At 40.9% G+C, this 19,572-nt stretch overlaps 2 protein-coding genes across 2 annotated transcripts in view; both read left to right on the forward strand.

The window, feature by feature from the left end:
- The first annotated feature begins 57 nt into the window (after positions 1–57).
- On the forward strand, positions 58–8,056 carry ercc3 (excision repair cross-complementation group 3). Its single transcript, XM_071488891.1, has 15 exons — positions 58–229; positions 634–833; positions 961–1,197; positions 1,321–1,370; positions 1,463–1,598; positions 2,121–2,291; positions 2,960–3,164; positions 3,449–3,763; positions 3,935–4,119; positions 4,985–5,187; positions 5,289–5,385; positions 5,961–6,078; positions 6,212–6,330; positions 7,280–7,429; positions 7,523–8,056. Exons 1-15 carry the CDS (start codon positions 202–204, stop codon positions 7,658–7,660), a joined length of 2,352 nt encoding a protein of 783 aa, XP_071344992.1. The 5' UTR covers positions 58–201; the 3' UTR covers positions 7,661–8,056.
- Positions 8,057–10,121: 2,065 nt separating this feature from the next.
- Positions 10,122–19,572, forward strand: part of cyp27c1 (cytochrome P450, family 27, subfamily C, polypeptide 1) — a 10,288-nt gene continuing 837 nt past the window's right edge. The window contains exons 1-9 of the mRNA XM_071488892.1: positions 10,122–10,631; positions 11,957–12,147; positions 12,477–12,676; positions 14,034–14,243; positions 14,936–15,099; positions 17,575–17,741; positions 17,961–18,039; positions 18,260–18,463; positions 19,103–19,572. The exon at positions 19,103–19,572 is cut by the window's right edge and continues 837 nt beyond it. Coding sequence (XP_071344993.1) covers positions 10,341–10,631; positions 11,957–12,147; positions 12,477–12,676; positions 14,034–14,243; positions 14,936–15,099; positions 17,575–17,741; positions 17,961–18,039; positions 18,260–18,463; positions 19,103–19,222 — 1,626 coding nt within the window. The 5' untranslated portion in view covers positions 10,122–10,340 and the 3' untranslated portion in view covers positions 19,223–19,572. The remainder of the gene's footprint in view (positions 10,632–11,956; positions 12,148–12,476; positions 12,677–14,033; positions 14,244–14,935; positions 15,100–17,574; positions 17,742–17,960; positions 18,040–18,259; positions 18,464–19,102) is intronic.

The following is a 19,572-nucleotide window of genomic DNA, read 5'->3' on the forward strand; positions in this document are numbered from 1 at the left end:
TTTTAAAATAAATCTTCCTTAATCATCTTTTATTTTGAAGGCTACCGGAAGTTATTTTCCTTCAAAGTGGTACTGCGTTCTTGTAACTGAAGCAATAGGCGCCTCAGTCCATCTGTGTACGAGTTCAGGAGGATATCTGGCTGATTGTGAAGATAAAAACGACATGTTTTGAAAGAAATTGCTTATTCAAACGTTTTTAAAATGGGTAAAAAAGATAAAGGAGACCGTGGTGAGTTGCTAATGCAACGTTTTACCCTAGCTAGCTAGCTGTTAGCTAACGTTAACTCAGTGGCAAGATGATGATCCGAATGCATGGAGGAAAGGTTTTACTGAAACTCACAGACAAGGGTGTGACCTATGAGTAAAACACCGCATAGAAAGGCAAATTAATATTTCTAAAAACAAGAATGGGTCATAACTTATCAAGACTTATGGACTGAAATGCGTGTATAATACAGCTCACAGCGTCTATGAGCACACGAACACACAGGGACATAAACCAGTTGTAATGGAGTGACTGATGTACTGTGTTATAAAGGGTCAATTGTCAGTTGTGTTAAAATCCTAAAACAAGAGAATGTATTCCTGTCTTATTACTAAGAAGAGTTTCTAACTCTTGTTGTCTGTCTACAGAGAAGAAACCAAAAAAGCGTTCCTACGAGGAGGAAGAAGATGAGGAAGAGGTGGTGGGCAGCGAGTCTCAGGCGGCCGTACCTGCTGCTGCAGGGAAACAAGTGGATGAGTCCAGTGCGAAACTGGATGAGTATGGAGCCAAAGACTACCGAGTTCAGATGCTGCTAAAGAATGATCACTCTTCACGCCCCCTCTGGGTGGTAAGCCATGCTTTGATCGTTGATTTCCTTACTTGAGACAGTTTACAAAGTAAAAACGGGTGATCATGTTTTCACACAATATTCTAAAGGATGTTTCCATGTATTTCATTTTTCTCTTCTACCCCAGGCTCCAGATGGACACATTTTTTTGGAAGCCTTCTCACCAGTATACAAGTACGCCCAGGATTTCTTGGTGGCCATTGCAGAGCCAGTGTGCAGGCCTAACCACATCCACGAGTACAAGCTGACAGCCTATTCCCTGTATGCAGCTGTCAGTGTGGGGCTGCAGACCTCTGATATTGTGGAGTATCTGCAGAAACTCAGCAAGACATCTGTACCTGATGGAATAGTGCAGTTCATTAAGGTCAGACTGAGCACTGAAGGAGGAAGAAGGTTCTTGGAAATGAAATCCAAGTGGATTACTTTTAATGTCGTGTGCACAATTTGGTTATTTCATCACTGAATTTAATCCTTATCCTTCTCTCAGCTCTGCACAGTGAGCTATGGCAAAGTCAAGCTGGTGCTCAAGCACAATAGGTAAAGTCATTTCAACAAGTATTCCTTCTGTCCAGCATCATTAATCATCTCTTCAGCGCTCTTGTTAAACTGTGCTGCCTGCCCACCCTCAGGTATTTTGTTGAGAGTGCCTTCCCTGATGTGATCCAGCGCCTTCTGCAGGACAACGTGATCCGCGAATGTCGTCTCCGTACTGCAGACGGAGCTGACACAGAGCTTATTACTGAAGTCATCCACAGCAAGTCAGCAGTATGTCATGCAGTATCTCTTTTTTGCCCACACTGAAACATATAAAGTGATTTATTATTGTTTTAATTTTAAATAATCTATTAATTTAAACATGTTTCAAACATACATGTTTGCATTTACTACCCATTGTTGGGTAAAGTCAAAAGACTTTAAACTTTCAGCCAGAAAAGGTCATTATGGTAATGATGGTGTTAAGTTAATCCTAACACAACTGTAAATCACATCTGTAACACTTCTGACATTAACCAATATTGCACTTAAAATCACACCTAAGTGTAATGCACTGTACTTCACAGGCTGGGGACAGATCAACCAGGATTTTCAACCAGTGTGTAGTCACTCTTAGAAATAGGATTATGCACATATTTAACAAAACACCATTGATGACATGAGGTAAATTATACAACGATCCAATAGAAAAGCAATAAGGAGTCACATTTGGAAATAACTCGGAATTTCCTGCTTGCTATGCTGTCCTGGTCATGTGTGTAACAGATGACCCTCTGTTTGTTTGTCTGACAGATCTCCAAGTCTGTTCAGGAAAAGGGAGGTGCTTCCACCTCACAGCAGCCCAGCGAGGGACAAACCTCCACCCAGCAGGTCCCTGAGGATATTTTCAGCTACTATGAGCAGATGGATAAAGAAGAGGAGGAGGAGGAGGAGACTCAGACTGTGTCCTTTGAGATTCGCCAGGTACACAACCAATACATTAAAGTGATTTTCATCTTACTTGAGATTTTTTTGCAGAAGTATCCATCACAGCAGTCATTTAGTTTTGAACATTATTGTGTGGGGCTGCAACAAACAGTTATTGTCATTATTGGTTTATCTATTTTTTATTTGTGATCACTTAATGTATTGGGGAAAAAAGTCCATGGTGAGTTAATGAAAATCTCAAAACATGAAAAATATTCAGTTTACAAGGTTTTACAACCCTGCTCGTTTGGGAAAAGGGAACATAGAACCAGATGTAGCTGGCCAAGCAAACTTATTGCTAATTGTAAGGAGGTTGAGGAAATTGATACAAACAATAAATTAAGTTAACTAAAAGGGGAAACAGGGAAAACAGATGTTGTTAAAACAAAGAACCAAATATAACTAAAAGAGACTCTAGATAAACAAGAGTTTTGCCTAGCCCTTTAAAACAAAAATGAAAATTTGCTTGAAATGAGTGTGCATGATTTAGATTAAACTAAAACATACAAAACAACTAGTTTGGTACTTCAGGTAAAACAGTGCTTTAGACAATATCTTTTATAACTAGAATCTTTAAAGCCGCAGCTTGTGTATTGTGATTTTATTTCAAATTTTAAAAAATTAAATCATGTTTTTATTCCCTATTCTTCTCTGATCTGATGTAGGAGATGATTGAAGAACTGCAGAAGCGCTGCATTCAGCTAGAGTACCCCCTCCTAGCAGAGTACGACTTTCGCAATGATACTGTCAACCCAGACATCAACATAGACCTGAAGCCCACTGCAGTGTTGCGGCCCTACCAGGAGAAGAGTCTGCGCAAGATGTTTGGGAATGGACGTGCTCGCTCTGGGGTCATAGTGCTGCCCTGCGGTGAGACAGCTGGTTTACTGCAGACAGTACAGAAAGGACACCACCAATAAAGATACAGTCTTGAAATGACAAAACAGTAGAATTTAGACACAAAATGTAAATAATGTATGATATAAAATTTGCTCAGCCCATATGAAACAAGGGATATACTGTTGTACTTACTAGATTTTTATTTTATCATAATGTTACAGCATATCCTCACATCAAACTATCTTTTAGTAGCATAAATCTCGTGTGTAGAGAACTTGTTTGTCTCAATTATTTTATTACTCCTTTGCTTTCAGGAGCTGGCAAATCTCTGGTGGGCGTGACAGCGGCGTGCACGGTGCGTAAACGCTGCCTGGTGTTGGGTAACTCCTCTGTGTCAGTGGAGCAGTGGAAGGCCCAGTTCAAGATGTGGTCCACTATTGATGACTCTCTCATCTGCCGCTTCACTTCGGATGCCAAGGACAAACCCATCGGCTGCTCGGTGGCCATCAGCACCTACTCTATGCTGGGTCACACCACCAAGCGCTCCTGGGAGGCTGAGAGGGTTATGGAGTGGATGCGAAGCCAGGAGTGGGGACTCATTATCCTGGACGAGGTGCACACTATCCCTGGTGAGCTGTTACAGTACATTAGTTTTACATAGAAACTGTATAATAACCTATGCTAAGAATGATTTGATGTGATGATTTGAGAAACAGTCGGCTATAGACACATAAAGTGGACACATATTTTAGAGAGATTAATCAATGCGCTAACATAATGATTCTGTGTTTTCCCTGTAGCCAAGATGTTTCGTCGTGTTCTGACAATTGTCCAGGCTCACTGCAAACTGGGGCTCACTGCCACACTGGTCAGGGAAGATGACAAGATTGTTGACCTCAACTTCCTAATTGGGCCTAAGCTATATGAGGCCAACTGGATGGAACTGCAGAACAATGGCTACATTGCCAAAGTCCAGTGTGCAGAGGTGAGTCTTGAAGTATTGCACCAGAAAATGAGATAAAGGGACATAAGCATCAGATTTAATGACTTGGATGAGGCTGATTCTGTGCTCTTCTCTATGTTGAGCTGTCTTATGTCATTAAAGTCAGACAGTTTGCAGCGATGTGTGGAGCATTGGGCAAAAATGTTGAACATTGAATAATTTGGGCCGGTGTGTCACATGTATGAAAGTCAGACCCAGCGGTGTAAACAAGTGATTTCTTTGTGAACCAATATATCCCAAAGAGTAAACATTGTGGTCATATAACCTTTATATTATATGGCTCAGTGATATTTGGCCAAAGCTCTTTGTTCCAGTTCAGGATTCAATTATGTTGATCTTGTGCCAGAGATGTTGACCAAAGTTAACCTTTGCTTGACAAAGTTAACTTTAAAGATTAATTAACCTTCTTTGACTACTTAAGGTTTTTGCATTTTAAACCAACCTTGCCAAATACTCCACCTATGGAAGTAAAGATCTGCACTGCATACAGCATTTTTAAAATCAAATTTAATATATGGTTAAAATCCACCCACATGTGTACTCACGATTGACCTGATTTTCTTGATGAACTTGTTTGGAGTGTTTTATACTTGTCTGATTTTATTGTTGGTTTGATTGTAAAGGGCAAAGTGTCTGTTTATGTTAAATATGATTTAATGATTAATGTAAACTGCCCCCATTAAAAAAGAAATACCAAGAAGAAGTTTATCACATTAAGTACAATAAAACTGCTATGCACTGCCTTTAACTACTGCTTTTGTTATTCTACAGTGATAGTTATTGCCATTACAACCTGACCAAGAACTGATAAAACTATCTGAATCACGTGCCCATGTCTGCGCTGCAGGTTTGGTGCCCGATGTCTCCAGAGTTTTACAGAGAATATGTAGCCATTAAAACGAAGAAGCGCATCCTTCTCTACACCATGAACCCCAATAAGTTCCGTGCCTGCCAGTTTCTCATTCGCTTTCATGAGCGGCGCAATGACAAGATCATCGTCTTTGCTGACAATGTGTTTGCCTTGAAGGAATATGCCATTCGCCTCAACAAGTAGGTTATTTACCGTGATAACAACTGAATTGTTTCTTTAATTTGCCTTTTTACACTGGATTTCTCAATGTTTTTATTTCTTCTCTTGTTGTTGACTTCAGGCCTTACATCTATGGTCCGACCTCTCAGGGGGAACGTATGCAGATTTTACAGAACTTTAAACACAACCCCAAGATCAACACCATCTTCATCTCCAAGGTAAACCAGTCAGTCTATGATGGATTTATTGCATGAACTATTGCCTGTGCTCCTTCAGCCACCATGTGCCCCTGGTGGCTGAAGGTGGCACACCAGTATTCGTAGACAACTAACTGAGTATTATTCATTTCCTTCTCTCAGTAGTTGTGCTCCCTCTGTTTTTCAGTGTGTTATAATTGAATTAAAACCAGATTGAATTAATATTCAGGCTGTGGCATGTCATCCCCTCCCTCCCTCCCCAACTTTCCTGTCTCTCTCTCACTGTATCTAAAAATAAAAACATTAAAAAAAGCCCCCCAAAATATTATCAAAGTATTTTCTGAATAAGGTCATTGACGGTAATCTGCACAGACTGTGTTCTACTTTTTATTGGTTCAGTGGTCTTTTTTTAACATTTTATCGCTTGAAAGATTATCTCCTATTTTCACCTTGTCAAAGATATATATCTTTGTGTAAGAGAAAATCTGATTGTGTTTGCCTTTGATAAAATGGTAAATGCATATTGTACTGGCACTGTGATACAGTGGCGTTATTGCATGACTCTGAATGTGCACAACATCTCTCCCACCAAACAGGTTGGAGACACCTCGTTTGACTTGCCAGAAGCCAATGTTCTGATCCAGATCTCCTCCCATGGTGGATCGCGCAGACAGGAGGCCCAGAGGCTTGGGAGAGTCTTACGAGCTAAGAAAGGTAAAAACAAAAAAAACAAAAAAAAAGAAAGCACATTTGGACTGTTTGCTCATACATGACATATACTGACATTACTCTACCTCTGTCCATGGACAACAACAGTTATTCTCACACCACCTGTCCTCCTGTTTAGGAATGGTAGCAGAGGAGTACAATGCATACTTCTATTCACTGGTGTCCCAGGACACACAGGAGATGGCTTACTCCACCAAGAGGCAGAGATTCCTGGTGGACCAGGGATACAGCTTTAAGGTGGTTCCACTCTCTAGGTCACACTAGATACACAACCTAAAAGGACTAAAGGTTTATTTTACTTAGTTTTGGAGAACCTCGTTTAAGTTTGGCATCTATTTTGAAAAAGCTTAGTTTAATTGAATTAACAAATAGGATGTTCTTTTTTCCTTTGCTGTTGTCTATACACTTTCCCCAGACTAGTTGGAACCTGATATTATGTATTCAAAAGTGTTTGGTTTTCATAAGATCTGGGTCTGTCTTGGATTATAGGGGGAACTGTTCCAAGATTCACCAACACTTAAATCTGAGACTGATTCAGGCAACAGCCAATCAGAGTTTCCTTTAGAGGGACAAAGCAAAGAGTAAACAGAAAAGACACTGGTTCCAGAAAAAGCATCTTTCACTCACAGTGTCAGTTTACATTAGAAGAAAGCTCCGTCTGTTCTTCTGTAGATGGATGTCTACTAAAATGTATATGGAGAAACAGAGTCTAAATAGAAAATGACTGGACAAAATGACTGGAAGGTAAATAAAAAAAGTTAAAACAACATTAAAAAATACATTTTTTGCATCAGTGTAAACTGCCTCAACGACCAACAACTTTTTCTTAAAGATGTTTGTGACAAAGTCTTCAGGAAATATGGAATAATATTTTTGAATAAGCAAATATGTGTGCTTGATCCTTGATCTTCATCTGTGTGACACCTTGTTCTTGTTCCATTTACAAATACTGTTTACTGCTTTGTATGCCTTTATCATAGTTACAGTGAGAGAGAGTGACAGGAAAGTTGGGGAGAGACAGGGGATGAAATGCAGCAAAGGGCCACGGGTCAGGATCGGGCCACGGGTCAGATTCGAACCCCAGGCCGCTGCGGTTAGGACAAAGCCTTAATGGTTAGCGCTCTATCAGGTGAGCCACCAAGGCGCCCCACAAATACTGCTTCTAAGTTGGCATTTTCTTTCTCAGGTCATCACAAAGTTGGCAGGTATGGAGGAAGAGGATTTAATGTTCTCCACCAGAGATGAGCAACAGCAGCTGCTTCAGAAGGTCCTAGCTGCGTCAGACCTGGATGCTGAGGAGGAAGTGGTGGCAGGGGAGGTGGGCGCACGACCACAAGTAAGGACTTTTGCCAAACTTGGAACTCAGAAAACACCTGAGTGTATGTTACAATGTTTTCATCTTTTTTGTCCCTCCCTGTTTCCATATCAGTTCTCGAGAAGAACAGGCACCATGAGCTCCATGTCAGGTGCAGATGACACCGTCTACATGGAATATCAAAGCCGGAGCAGCAAAGCCTCCCTGCTGGCCAAGGGCGTTCATCCACTGTTCAAGCGCTTCAGAAAGTAGATGCGCTGACTCCAACCATGACTCCTAAAGACTTTCTCAGTTGCAATAGAAGTTGGGGCACAATAATGTATACTGAGGCTAAGCACCAGACTACTAGCAGCAGGTTCAGATAGTCCAGCTGGTCTGGAGAACAGAGCAATGACCCGAAACTGAATATTATCTTATCATAATGATGATATACTGAACATTACTTCCTCCTGGTAGCCACTGCTGATGATGGTTGAATTGACCTGTACAATTGGTACATCTTCAAATGGTGCCTGCAGGACTCAGCTGCCCTATGTGATGAACATTTGCTCAACATTTGCAGATGAAATGTTTGCGAACACTGTCCAAGTGTCAACTACTGTTAGCTCTCATTTGTAATAATAAAAAAAGACACAAAACTTTGCTTTGCTTTGAACCATGCCATTTTTTGTATCTGTGTTGTGTTGCAGTGATGTAGCTAGCCAGTCATGGCTTGCTTGGAAACAAAATTAGATGTTTTTATGATTTCAAGCTAAGTTACACAACACTTAAGGGTTGTTTGCATTACATTCAGGTCCACGGATGTCTGTATAAAGGATGAGAGTAGATGGATACTGGCAGATGAACAGTGTTATTCAAGATCGGCTCTCGGCCATTTAGCAGTGAGTGGAATAACCTGTGTCTTATCTACTGATAGTGATTAAGAACTATATCTGCGGATCATTATTGGACTTCTGTCAGTACAGCTTTTTTTAAATGTGGCAACATTTTACACATTAAAACATCACAAATCTCTTCGTAGTGGCCCCCTTGGTGTTAGTCTTCACTAATATGTTTTGTTCTGGAATTTCCTTCTTTATAATGTTGCTAAATGTGTTTTGTAAAAGAAATATCTTGAGTTTTCTTTTTCAGGTTCACAATTGGTTAAACTTTTGAACAATCAAGTGTCACACTAAGAAAAGATAAAATGTCACAAGAAAGAATGAAAGTTCTTTATGCTGCATACATGAGCGCTGCAGGAGGCTGAAATTAATGTTTAGAATATTTGATCAAAATGAGTCTTTTTACACAGTGGCATATAACAGACAAGACTGGCAAAATGGAGCATGGCAACTTTCAAAACCAACAAGTTAAACTATTGAAAACCCATAAATAAAATTTCCTGGCAGCAATTAATAGTCACCACTGGCTACATGTCACATTTTCTTTCCCAGTACACCAATTGATTTTAATTTGGCTGAATAAAGAAAACATAGCACTATGTGCAAACTTTTCATCTTTTCTGGACTTGGCATGAGTAAAAGCTGTGGATAGAGAGGGGTTGGGGTTTGTGGGGTCTCCCTCCTCTGCTTGTTGATGATTTGAAGATATTCCCAAAAAAACAACAAATATCTAGAGCCTGGTGCTTTGTGCAGGCTGCCAAAATGGTGAGTGTGGGAAAATAACCACCTCTACCCAGCCACCCTTCACTAGACCACAGGGCCTGACTCACCCTAAATGGCCCCGTCTGTGGCTTGGTAATTCATTCTGTGTTTTGTGTCCTCAGGAGCCTTGAGGCTTAGCCTCTTTGCTTGGAAGGAGCTAAAAGTAAAGAGGTAGATTAAAATCCACGTGTTGGTTGAGAAAAGTACAAGTGGTTTAGAGGATGGACAGTGTAAAATGTAAAAATCAACAAAAGAACACATCAGGACATGAAGCATGCTGAGTTTTGTAACTTATGATCATATTTAATAACTAGATGGTAAAAAAAAAATGGCTATTTTAGATCAGTGCTTTAATTTCTCAGAATTGTAAGAAAGGCAATTGTAAATTAAAAAGTAGTGATGTGTTTAGGGTTTAAATCTCCACTGCAAGATCTGTTGAAGCCAAGAAGATCAACACCAAAAGTTTAGCCGAAGTTCACATCACCATGAGCAGTTTCTGAGAAGGCGACATGAACAATGTGCAAATATTTTACATTTGCTCAACTGCCATGTAGCACTGGTATACCATCTCTGCTGGAGGGGCTGAATTACTCAAGAGAAATGGTCGACATAAATCTCATGGGCTCCAGGCTTAGATAACTTTTATTTGCAATCTGTCTCCACAGATTGTATATACTCTTATCTATTACTTAAAATGTAGCTGCTGAACATTATCAATGCAGTGAGCACTTACATATGTAGGTGTAAACAGCTGATGATTTGTGTGCTTACATGAGATAGACTGTGTGTGTGTGTGTGTGTGTGTGCAAACATGAAGTTTGACTTCATGTGAAGTTGATCACGTTAATGTTCATTCAGTGTGTGTATGTGTGTGTATGTGTGTGTTTGCTGGGGGTGGTGTGTGCGCGTTCACAGGGGCTGATTGATTGGTCTGATGTAACTGTGGCACTGGCACGTTGTAATGCACTCCTTTTCCAATGAAAGCCTGAATCCGACAGCTTTTTTGGGGGGAAACGCCCACACCCGAATACAGCGTTGTCCCTCCCTTCAGTTTGAGCGAACATCCAATCCTCTTCCACCTCTGACGTTGTACAAGCAGCTGTGCGAAAGCGTTCCTCAATAAAAACCCCATCTAACACTGCAATACCACACAGAGGGCAACGCTTTTCCACGTACAGGGAACATGCATCTGCAATTCTGAACTCTGCGCTTTTGAGACTTTGCAAAAGACCCCATCATATATCGCTTTTTTTTTTTTTGCTCTCGAAAACTCCGAAAGTATCCAGATAATGGCATTCCTCAATCATTTTACGACAGCATCTTGGAAGAATTTTCAAGGCGACCGGCTGAATAGACAAATGTTCTTCATTTTACGCAATTTACACAAGTCAGCAGCCAGCGAAGCTTTGGGGATCACCGCGGCCGGAGAAGAGGCCATGCCTCAAAGACTGATCACACCAGCGGATGTCGGCGAGAAAACCCGAATCAAGACCCTGAAGGAGATGCCCGGACCCAATACCCTAACCAACATCATTGAGTTCTTCTGTAGAGACGGGTTTAGCAGAATTCATGAAATTCAGGTAATGCCATCCATATGTGCGTTTTTGGTGCTTTGTCTCATTTTGTTCTCCATCAGTGGTAAAGAGTCTGTGTATTCTCGGGGTCTGCCAAATTTTCTACCTCTGCGTAAAATGGCACAGACCGTTGCGTAAAAGCGCACCAGAGGTTTCATCGCTGGTGAACTCTCCACTTCAAAGTATGGTGTTTGTAATTGCCCTCAAGTGACTTACAGGGAACACTGGAAGGGTTTTCACCATTGCAAGATGCAGCAGATAATCTTGTTGCTTTGGTCTCAGTCTGTGGAGAAAATGTTCGCAGCTAAAAAGTGTGAAATGTGCAAATTAGCCAGAGGCGTCAAGCATTATGACAAAAAAAAAAAAAAAAAAAGACTCGTGTCATTGTGTCACTAGTGAGAATGGCTGTTAAATAAGTACCTGTTTTGTTGCCTAACCTATGCAGTATGCTCTTGACGGGGTAAGTCATAATCACGGAGTCGAGGCTGTGTTGAAATTTAACACAAACTAATAGACTAATCACAAGCTTTGTATCATGACACGTCTTTTGAAAGAAAAATGTGAGTTCATATCAATAAATCCCTTATGGTACTGTCATGTGGAAATAGAAAATAATTTTTTTCATATTTATCTTTTTTTTTTTTTTTTTTACACTTTTCATAGAGAGGGTTCAAAGTGACAGATATTCCATAGTTGCTTAATAAAATATTGGCACATTTGTATACTGTATGTCTAAAGAAGTTTCACGTAAAGGTCATTACTAAGGGTAAATTCAAAAGTAGATCGTGGCACACCAGTAATCTTCCTCTACAGGATTTTAGTGGTACAGTTATTAAAAGTGCTTAATTGAATAAAGGAGTGCTGCTGTGTATTCAACACCACTTGCCCTTATTACATTTGAAAAATGATATCCCAAATATAGAAATTCACTGTCACAGACAGCAACAGTCAAATAATGCTTTTGGGTGGCAGGTAAATGAAGATGTACATAATGCCATTGTTACAGACCGGTTCTGCTGGAGATACAGTGACACAGCTGGCATGGCTGGCATACAACACTACTCTGCTCCAGTGTGCTTCATTACCATTATTAGTCAGTCTAAGTTCATCTGCTCAAATTGGATTATATAATGAGAATTCATGTTTACATATTGATGTTTCTTAGCTAAAACCCGGATTTAATAACAATCTAACAATCACCATTTATTTAGTGAAATCACTGCTGGATTCTCTCCATTTTCCCCAAAACTGTTTACTGTTTACTGACTTGTATCAAGTCATGTGAATTAAGAAAGTGAAACTAATCTGTTGTTTTCACCACTGCTTTATAGATGGAGCACAGAAAGCAGTATGGAAAAATCTTCAAGTCCCGTTTTGGACCCCAGCTGGTGGTCTCAATTGCAGACCGTGACCTGGTGGCTCAGGTGCTGAGGGCCGAGGGTGTAGCCCCTCAGAGGGCCAACATGGAGTCCTGGAAGGAGTACAGAGACATGAGAGGTCGTTCCACTGGTCTCATCTCAGCGTGAGTCCTCCTGCAACCTTTGATCTTTGAGTCTGAATGAAATAAATGACTTAGAGTGTGACCGAATAATCACTTTAGTTTCCATATGTGTAGATGGGCACAGCACAGAACTTGGTGCCTGGGCTGCACTTCCAGGATAAGCTCACTTCTCATTTGCATGCCCATCAGCTTTTGTATCTCTATAAACTCTGAGAACAGTTTCACCACTTCCATTCTTCATCAAATCTAGGATATTATATTTATATGTCTGTGAATGTCTTATTTTAAGATAAGAAAATGGATAGAAATGCTGAAAAATCCACCTTGTGGGCTGTGTCCTGTTTTTCCAGTGAGGGAGAAGAGTGGCTGAAGATGCGGAGCGTGCTCAGACAGCTCATCATGCGTCCCCGTGATGTCGCGGTCTTCTCTGATGACGTGAACAATGTTGTCGATGACCTGATCAAGAGAGTTTGTATTCTGCGCAGCCAGGAGTCTGACGGCACAACTGTCCTGAACATAAATGACCTCTTCTTCAAATATGCCATGGAAGGTTGGTAAAAATCCTGCGAAGGATGGTTGTGATGTGAACTGAAAGTGAGGCAGGGCGGATTTGAAAGTGATTATGCAGTAGGAGATCGATCAAGGCCACCAGGGAGGACAGAATGAGGGCAGGAAGAGGCCAGATCAAAGAGAAAATAGATGGGGAAAATAAAAATACACACCATGTTAACCAATCCTTTAAGATGTAGATGTGGCACATAGTGATGCTTGTGAAGTTGAAGTAATCCATCCACAACTGCTGAAGTTGTTACCAGAGATGGACAGAGTACTCGGCCTCAGTACTTGAGTAAGAGTACAAATACTACCGGTCAAAATTTACTCCGTTACAAGTAAAAGTAGCTCAGTCTAAATGTTACTCGAGTAAGAGTAAAAAAGTACTTGCTTTTAAAGGTACTTAAGTATCCAAAAGTACATGTTTTTAAATTTACTTTAAGTAAAAGTAAGAGTAAGAGTAAACTTCTTATTTTTCACATCAATGAATTACTATAATTTTTTCTAAATGAATTTAAGGACCTTTTAAGTCTTGTTTCAGAGAATTAACTCTTTGAAACCACCTGCACTGATGTGCTTGCTTTTAGAACCACAAAGTTATATAAAGCCTGCAGAAACACCTATGAGAACAAATAAAATGAATGGGATCATAAGAGGACAGCAGATGTTGCAGATGCAGTGTTTATTAACAATCATTAAAACTGTAACCAAATGAACCTGCACCGTCCAACTAACTCTCTATCATTTAGCTAAGTTGGGAACTGGAACCCTCTCAAAGACCAATGTTGTCCCCAGACCACTGGTTGAGAACCACTGCTTTACAAAAAACTACATCTCTGCTTTCAATAACTCAATGTTGAAGTCACTTCACTTTACAGGAAGGACATGTACCAGTACAATATAGGAGCACAACAAACTCTGTCTCCCCATGTCTGTCTTGTCTTGTCTCTTGTCTCTATTATCCGCCTTTACGTAGATCCCAGTGGAGAGCGTGCACTGTGATAGGTTTCATTCTTTGACAAACACAGCTTGTGTCCAATAGTATTTTAGAATTAAAAAAAAAAATTTAAAAAAAGAGCAGACCTGAAAGTAACGAGTACTTTTCAGCCTTCCTAGAAATTTACTCGAGTAAAAGTAAAAATATTTGTCTTGGAAATGTATTCAAGTAAGAGTAATAAGTACCAAAGAAATCTAATACTCAAGTAAAGTACAAATCCTCTGGATATGTACTTAAGTACTGTACTCAAGTAAATTTACTCCGTTACTGTCCACCACTGGTTGTTACTATACTATATCTTCACAAAACATGACTGAAACTCTGTCTCCTCCTCTTCTTCCTGGTCTTTGTCTTACAGGTGTGGCAGCCATTTTGTATGAGTGCCGACTTGGCTGTTTGGAAAATGAGGTTCCCAAGGAAACCCAAGACTACATCAGTGCGCTGCACCTCATGTTCAGCTCCTTCAAGACAACCATGTACGCCGGGGCGATTCCCAAGTGGCTCCGACCTGTCATTCCCAAACCATGGGAGGAATTCTGCTTGTCCTGGGATGGCCTCTTCAAATTTAGTAAGTAGTGTATAGCTTTTAATTTGTGACTGCAGGGGCCACATAAATACTTTTTTAGTATACTTGCATGCTGCCCATTAGTGTAAAATTGCTGTAATATACCTTTAAAGTTTCTTGTCCTTTTTTCTGAGTGTCCAGAATGTCCTTTAATGAAGTTGTGACTTTGCACTATTAAAAAAACCCCAATATATCTTAAAGTACTACTTGTGCTACATGTTTCCAGAATGAGTTTCTCCAGTCCAATGACTTTACGCCAAAACTTTCCTCTTTTTAAAAAGCAGTATAATAGTTTTCAACGTGCAAACATGTTTGATGATGCTTTCTCTGTGATACTTTTTGAATTACAAAACTGTGAAGCTCATGTCTAGTTAATTATTTGCAAACTTTTTCTTTTTCTTTCTTTTTTTTTGTGATAAATAGCCTGGCATCAATAGAAAGGAATGTTGATTTGCATATAAATCTCTACGGCTGTACCATGAGACTGTGGGATTAGGGGGTCGCTCTGTTACATAACCTGTTCTCTCTTCTCTTTCCTTTCCTTCACTACCCTCCCTCACGTCCCCTTCCCTCCTCACCTCCCCTCAACCCCCCCCACCCAACCCTACCCCCCACCCACCCCCACCCCACACCCCCCCCACCCACATCCCTTCCATTCATCCCTTCTTCTCTTCTTCGTCTCTTTTTCATCTCAGGCCATATTCACGTGGATAACAGGTTTGCAGATATCAAGGCCAAGCTGGAGCGGGGAGAGGAGGTGAAGGGGGGACTACTCACGCACATGCTCATTACCAAAGAGATGAACATGGAGGAAATCTACGCCAACGTAACGGAGATGCTACTGGCTGGGGTTGACACGGTGTGTGTGTGTGTGTGTGTGTGTGTGTGTGTGCGTGCGTGCCTGTGTTTATGCAGCAGTGTTGAAGGATATGTGCAGGGAGAGGTTTAAGGAGTGTGGAGAATGTGGCTTTAGGAGGTGGAGCGGTTGGGAGTAGCACGTGTATGTCTGTCTGTGTGTGTGTCTGAGTTAGTGTCGAGTTTCAAGGGTTGGGTTTCTGGCGCCACATCCATGCCTGTGTAGCTGTGCCAGCGTCAGGTCAGAGCAGTGAATTGTGAGGTTACAGAGTATCCCACTGACAAACTTGTTCTCACTCATATTTAGTTTCTCATCATTTGTCTCTGTCTGTTAGATCTGCACAGGGGGGCTTTTGTCTTTTTGTCCCCTCTATGAGACATCTGTGTTATGTGTTCATGTGTTTCCACATTAGAACTTAATTGAATAACACTTGCAAATAATTACTGTTGGTTTAATGTCATTGAAAACATTTTTTTTGGGTGAAGTTGTTCACCTTCTAACTGGCAGATTAAACAATAAAGAAATGAGAAACTCTGAAAGGGAGCAGGAACATGAGAGGGTTCACCCAGGATGTTACTTTTTCATATGTGGCACCTCAGTTGGTTGGATCAACAATTCAGCAAAAAACAGAAAACTTTAATTATTCCCAAAAATTATTTGAAATGAAACATAAAATGTTTCTGAGACAGAAGCATATGTTGCCTGATAATGCACAATACTCACTAAGAATGATTTTCCAACTGCTCCCCACTTGTCTGGTACATGCATGTTTGCACTTGCATCTGTGCACATACTGTGTGCACATGTGCACAGTTACTGCCTAATTTGTTTGGGGTACTGTCACATTAATAAGAATTAGGAGTGTAGAGTGTTTTGTGCTGAGCAAGGGGCCATGGGATAAAAGGGTGTGTGTGTGTGTGTGTTTTTGTTGAACGGCCATGTCCTGGCAGGGGGTTGGACTTAGCTGAGCCATTACCTGACCCTTCAGTGCATTTGCCTTTACTCAGAACACACAAGAGCTGTCAGGACACGTTAGCCACAGCCAGAGTTATAGCACAGACTGGGCAGAGGTGAGACAAGGGGGAGAATAAAGGGATGGGCCTGTGGGCTCTGAGGTAGAGAGACGCTGCAATGAGTGGAGAATTTGTTGTCATAAGGAGGAGGACAAAAAGAGTTGGGTGTATGATGGATGTTAGAAAAAATGGGGGGTGGAGGGGAGAGGCCTAAGTCCTTTAGAGCTGTGTTCGGATGGGCTTCTGTCATATGATTCCTCTCTGGCTTTGTCTGAGTTGTTGCCAGCATCTGTGCCAGCTGGGCTTGATTAGGAGCATGGTTACATGGGGAGGGAAGGAGTGGGAGGGAAAATCTGAGGAAGGATAGGCAAAGGAGGGAGGTGGAGGACACAACAGTGAAAAGGATGGTGGAGCATAAGGGTAGATACCCTTTTGATCATTAGTTAGTCCATAGGGAGACACCGACATCAGACTGACCTATGGGGTTTATTTAGTGTGATGCTTGCTAAAACAAGGCTGCCCCTCTGATATCCACATATGTCATTAAATGTGGCCTATAGGTAGAAGAGTGAAGAAGCTGGATGGTAAGATGGACAGGATGTCAGAAAAAGCAGTAAGATGTGGGCTGGGGTAACAAGGTATGCAGTACAGCCAGTAAAAGATATGTGTGTACAGGAAAGTTGACACCCATTTCCATATCATTTGCTCATCTGCCCACATCATTGAAATTAAAACGTCAGTGACATATGAGTCACGAAAAGTATGACTGTGAGCTAGATAACTGAAATGAGAAGGGTGGTTGCAAAGGAGGAAAGAGGAAATGAAAATGACCAGGGGTGTGTCTGATGAGAAAGAGGAAAGTACATGATGTGTGGAAAGTGATAGGAGAGGGGGTCCATGGTGGAGGGAGAGAAGCGGTGACATCAGGAAGGCTATATAGGGAATTTTAAAAAAGGGAAAGTGAGGTAGAAGTGATTTGAATTTAATTAATTAGGATTATTTCAAACTCTGTGTGTCCTCACGCACTTTAATGCTATTATATGTGGAACAGCTGAGTGCATTTTAATCAAGGTACAGTTGGATTAGAATAGATAACAGTGAGTGATGTAAGATGAGGAGTATAGGCCTGAGGTTGCATCTGGTGGAGTGGACTTGAGTGTCTGCCCAGCACGTGGAATTAGCCCCCTCTCCCTCAAAGCCCCTCACTGTTTCCCAACACTTACGCAACATCATAGAAACTCATGTATCAGCTTGAATTGCAGTCAGACCTGTTGCAAAACATCAAAAGAAAAGGCAACATCTTCACAGAGATTTAATGGAGAAGGGAAAGAATGATACAAATCTATTACACATTCAAAGAGTAATGTATACAAAGTGGAATATAACAAATGTGTAAAAAAAAAAAAAAAAAAAAAAAAAAAAACCCCAAAAAAACAAACCCTTTTCTGCTTTTCTGTCCTCCTAGACATCCTTCACCCTTTCATGGGCCAGCTACCTGTTAGCGCGGCACCCTCATATACAGCAGAAAATCTTTAATGAAGTGACAAGGACTCTGGGACCTGGGACAGTCGCCACAGCTGACGATGTCCCCAATATGCCTCTCATCAGAGGACTGGTCAAAGAGACTCTCAGGTGCAGACTGCATTCATTTTTATACTCTCATTGTTTTTTCTTCTCTAGCTTTTCTGTCACTAACTAACTGCTTGCCTTTATTCAGTATGAGAATCTTTAATTTGTTCATTAGCCATCTCTGTGTGTGGCTTTCACAATCTCTTCGAATTAAACTTTGTGAAAAGATCAATGTATAGTGCTGTTGAATAACAGTCTTTGTGCACCCCTCCCTGGGAGCAGGCTTTTTCCAGTTCTCCCAGGCAACGGAAGGATTACCCAGGATGACATGGTGGTGGGCGGATACTTCATCCCCAAAGGGGTAAGACTGTTAGAGACATAATAGATCCAAGTCTTCTGGAGTGTGCATGTGCTAACCATGATAGTCAGCCAAAAACATTACAGTGGAACCAGATGTAACAAGATCTTGCCTTGCGCATACATCTGTCTCCTCCTCTCTCTTGTACAGTTGCGTGTACAATAGCCCAGCTGTTTTCATTACACAACTGACTTTTTTTTTCTTTGTTTTCTTACTTTGTTAGACTCAGTTGGCCCTGTGTCACTACTCCACATCTATGGATGATGAGAGCTTTGCTGACGCTATTGACTTCCAACCGGATCGCTGGATACGGAAAGACACCACAGATCGTGTTGACAACTTTGGCTCGATTCCCTTTGGCTATGGCATCAGGAGCTGCATTGGCAGAAGAATAGCAGAGTTAGAGATGCATCTTGCTCTAGCAAGGGTAGGAAATTAATCCACTCTAAGCTACACACAGACACTCTTCAGACATATCTATAAATATATCTACTTACAGGAATGAATAAAGTTTTTCAGTATTGTGCCAGTGCATACAACTACGCCAAACCCTACAAGACCCTAAAAGGCACGTGACATGGCGCTCATATATTTTCAACAATAAGACAAATAAAGAAAACCAACTCAACAAACATTTAGTGTATGATAATGGAGAAATATGAGTAAATACTAATGAATCAGTCCATATTGTCTTCTTTTTTCAGGCTTCAAGCCAGCAGGCCTAAACACTAAATTAAACAAGTCCAGTTGTTGATCATCTGTACAGCAGGGTATTTTGGGGTTTTGTTGAACCATTTCATGGAAAATTGACATTCTTGAATCATCATAGTGTGAACAGTACAAATAAATGGGTCAAACTGTCCACTCCCAAATCCACGTCTCAAATGACACAGCTCACACAGTCCCTGAATATTTTGGAACCAGGCAATGTAAATGACCAGAGGAAGTGAACCAGTTCCCAGCTGTGCTACTAAAGATCACACATACAAATGAACTCATGGACAATGTCTCACTATTAAAATGAGTCATACTATCTGACATCTCTGTGTTTTTGCTTCTTGTGCAGCTCATTCAAAAGTTCCGCATTGGCTTGTCTCCTCTCACTGACGATGTCAAGGCAAAAACCCATGGCCTACTCTGCCCTGGTGCCCCCATTCACCTGCAGTTCATCGACAGGGAAACCTAGACGCCGACTCATCTCCATAAGGTCTACTGTACTGTATGTTTTTAAAGTGCTGATTCATTGTTAGGTTTTTTAATAAACTGCTTTTAGTACATCTTCCACTGTTAGCTTTTAGATTAGACTTTGGATTTAAAACTGAGATAGATACCAAGCTCAGACTGAGGTTTTACTCAGCTAAGAAATGTGTCTCACCTCCTGTTTGCTATTGAGGAGGATGCATAAGTAGTTTTGGACCAATAATGTAAAAATGAAAGCTGTTTCATATGTATATTATTTGTACTTAGTAAGAACCACTGCAGTTTGTTTTGGACTTTTACTCCTTCCATTCCATCCTATTCAAAATAGAGAGTAGA

Source organism: Trachinotus anak, unplaced genomic scaffold, assembly GCF_046630095.1.
Source record: "Trachinotus anak isolate AG129_WGS33_773 ecotype Australia unplaced genomic scaffold, CSIRO_AGI_Tana_v1 ptg000011l, whole genome shotgun sequence".
NCBI lineage: Eukaryota > Metazoa > Chordata > Actinopteri > Carangiformes > Carangidae > Trachinotus > Trachinotus anak.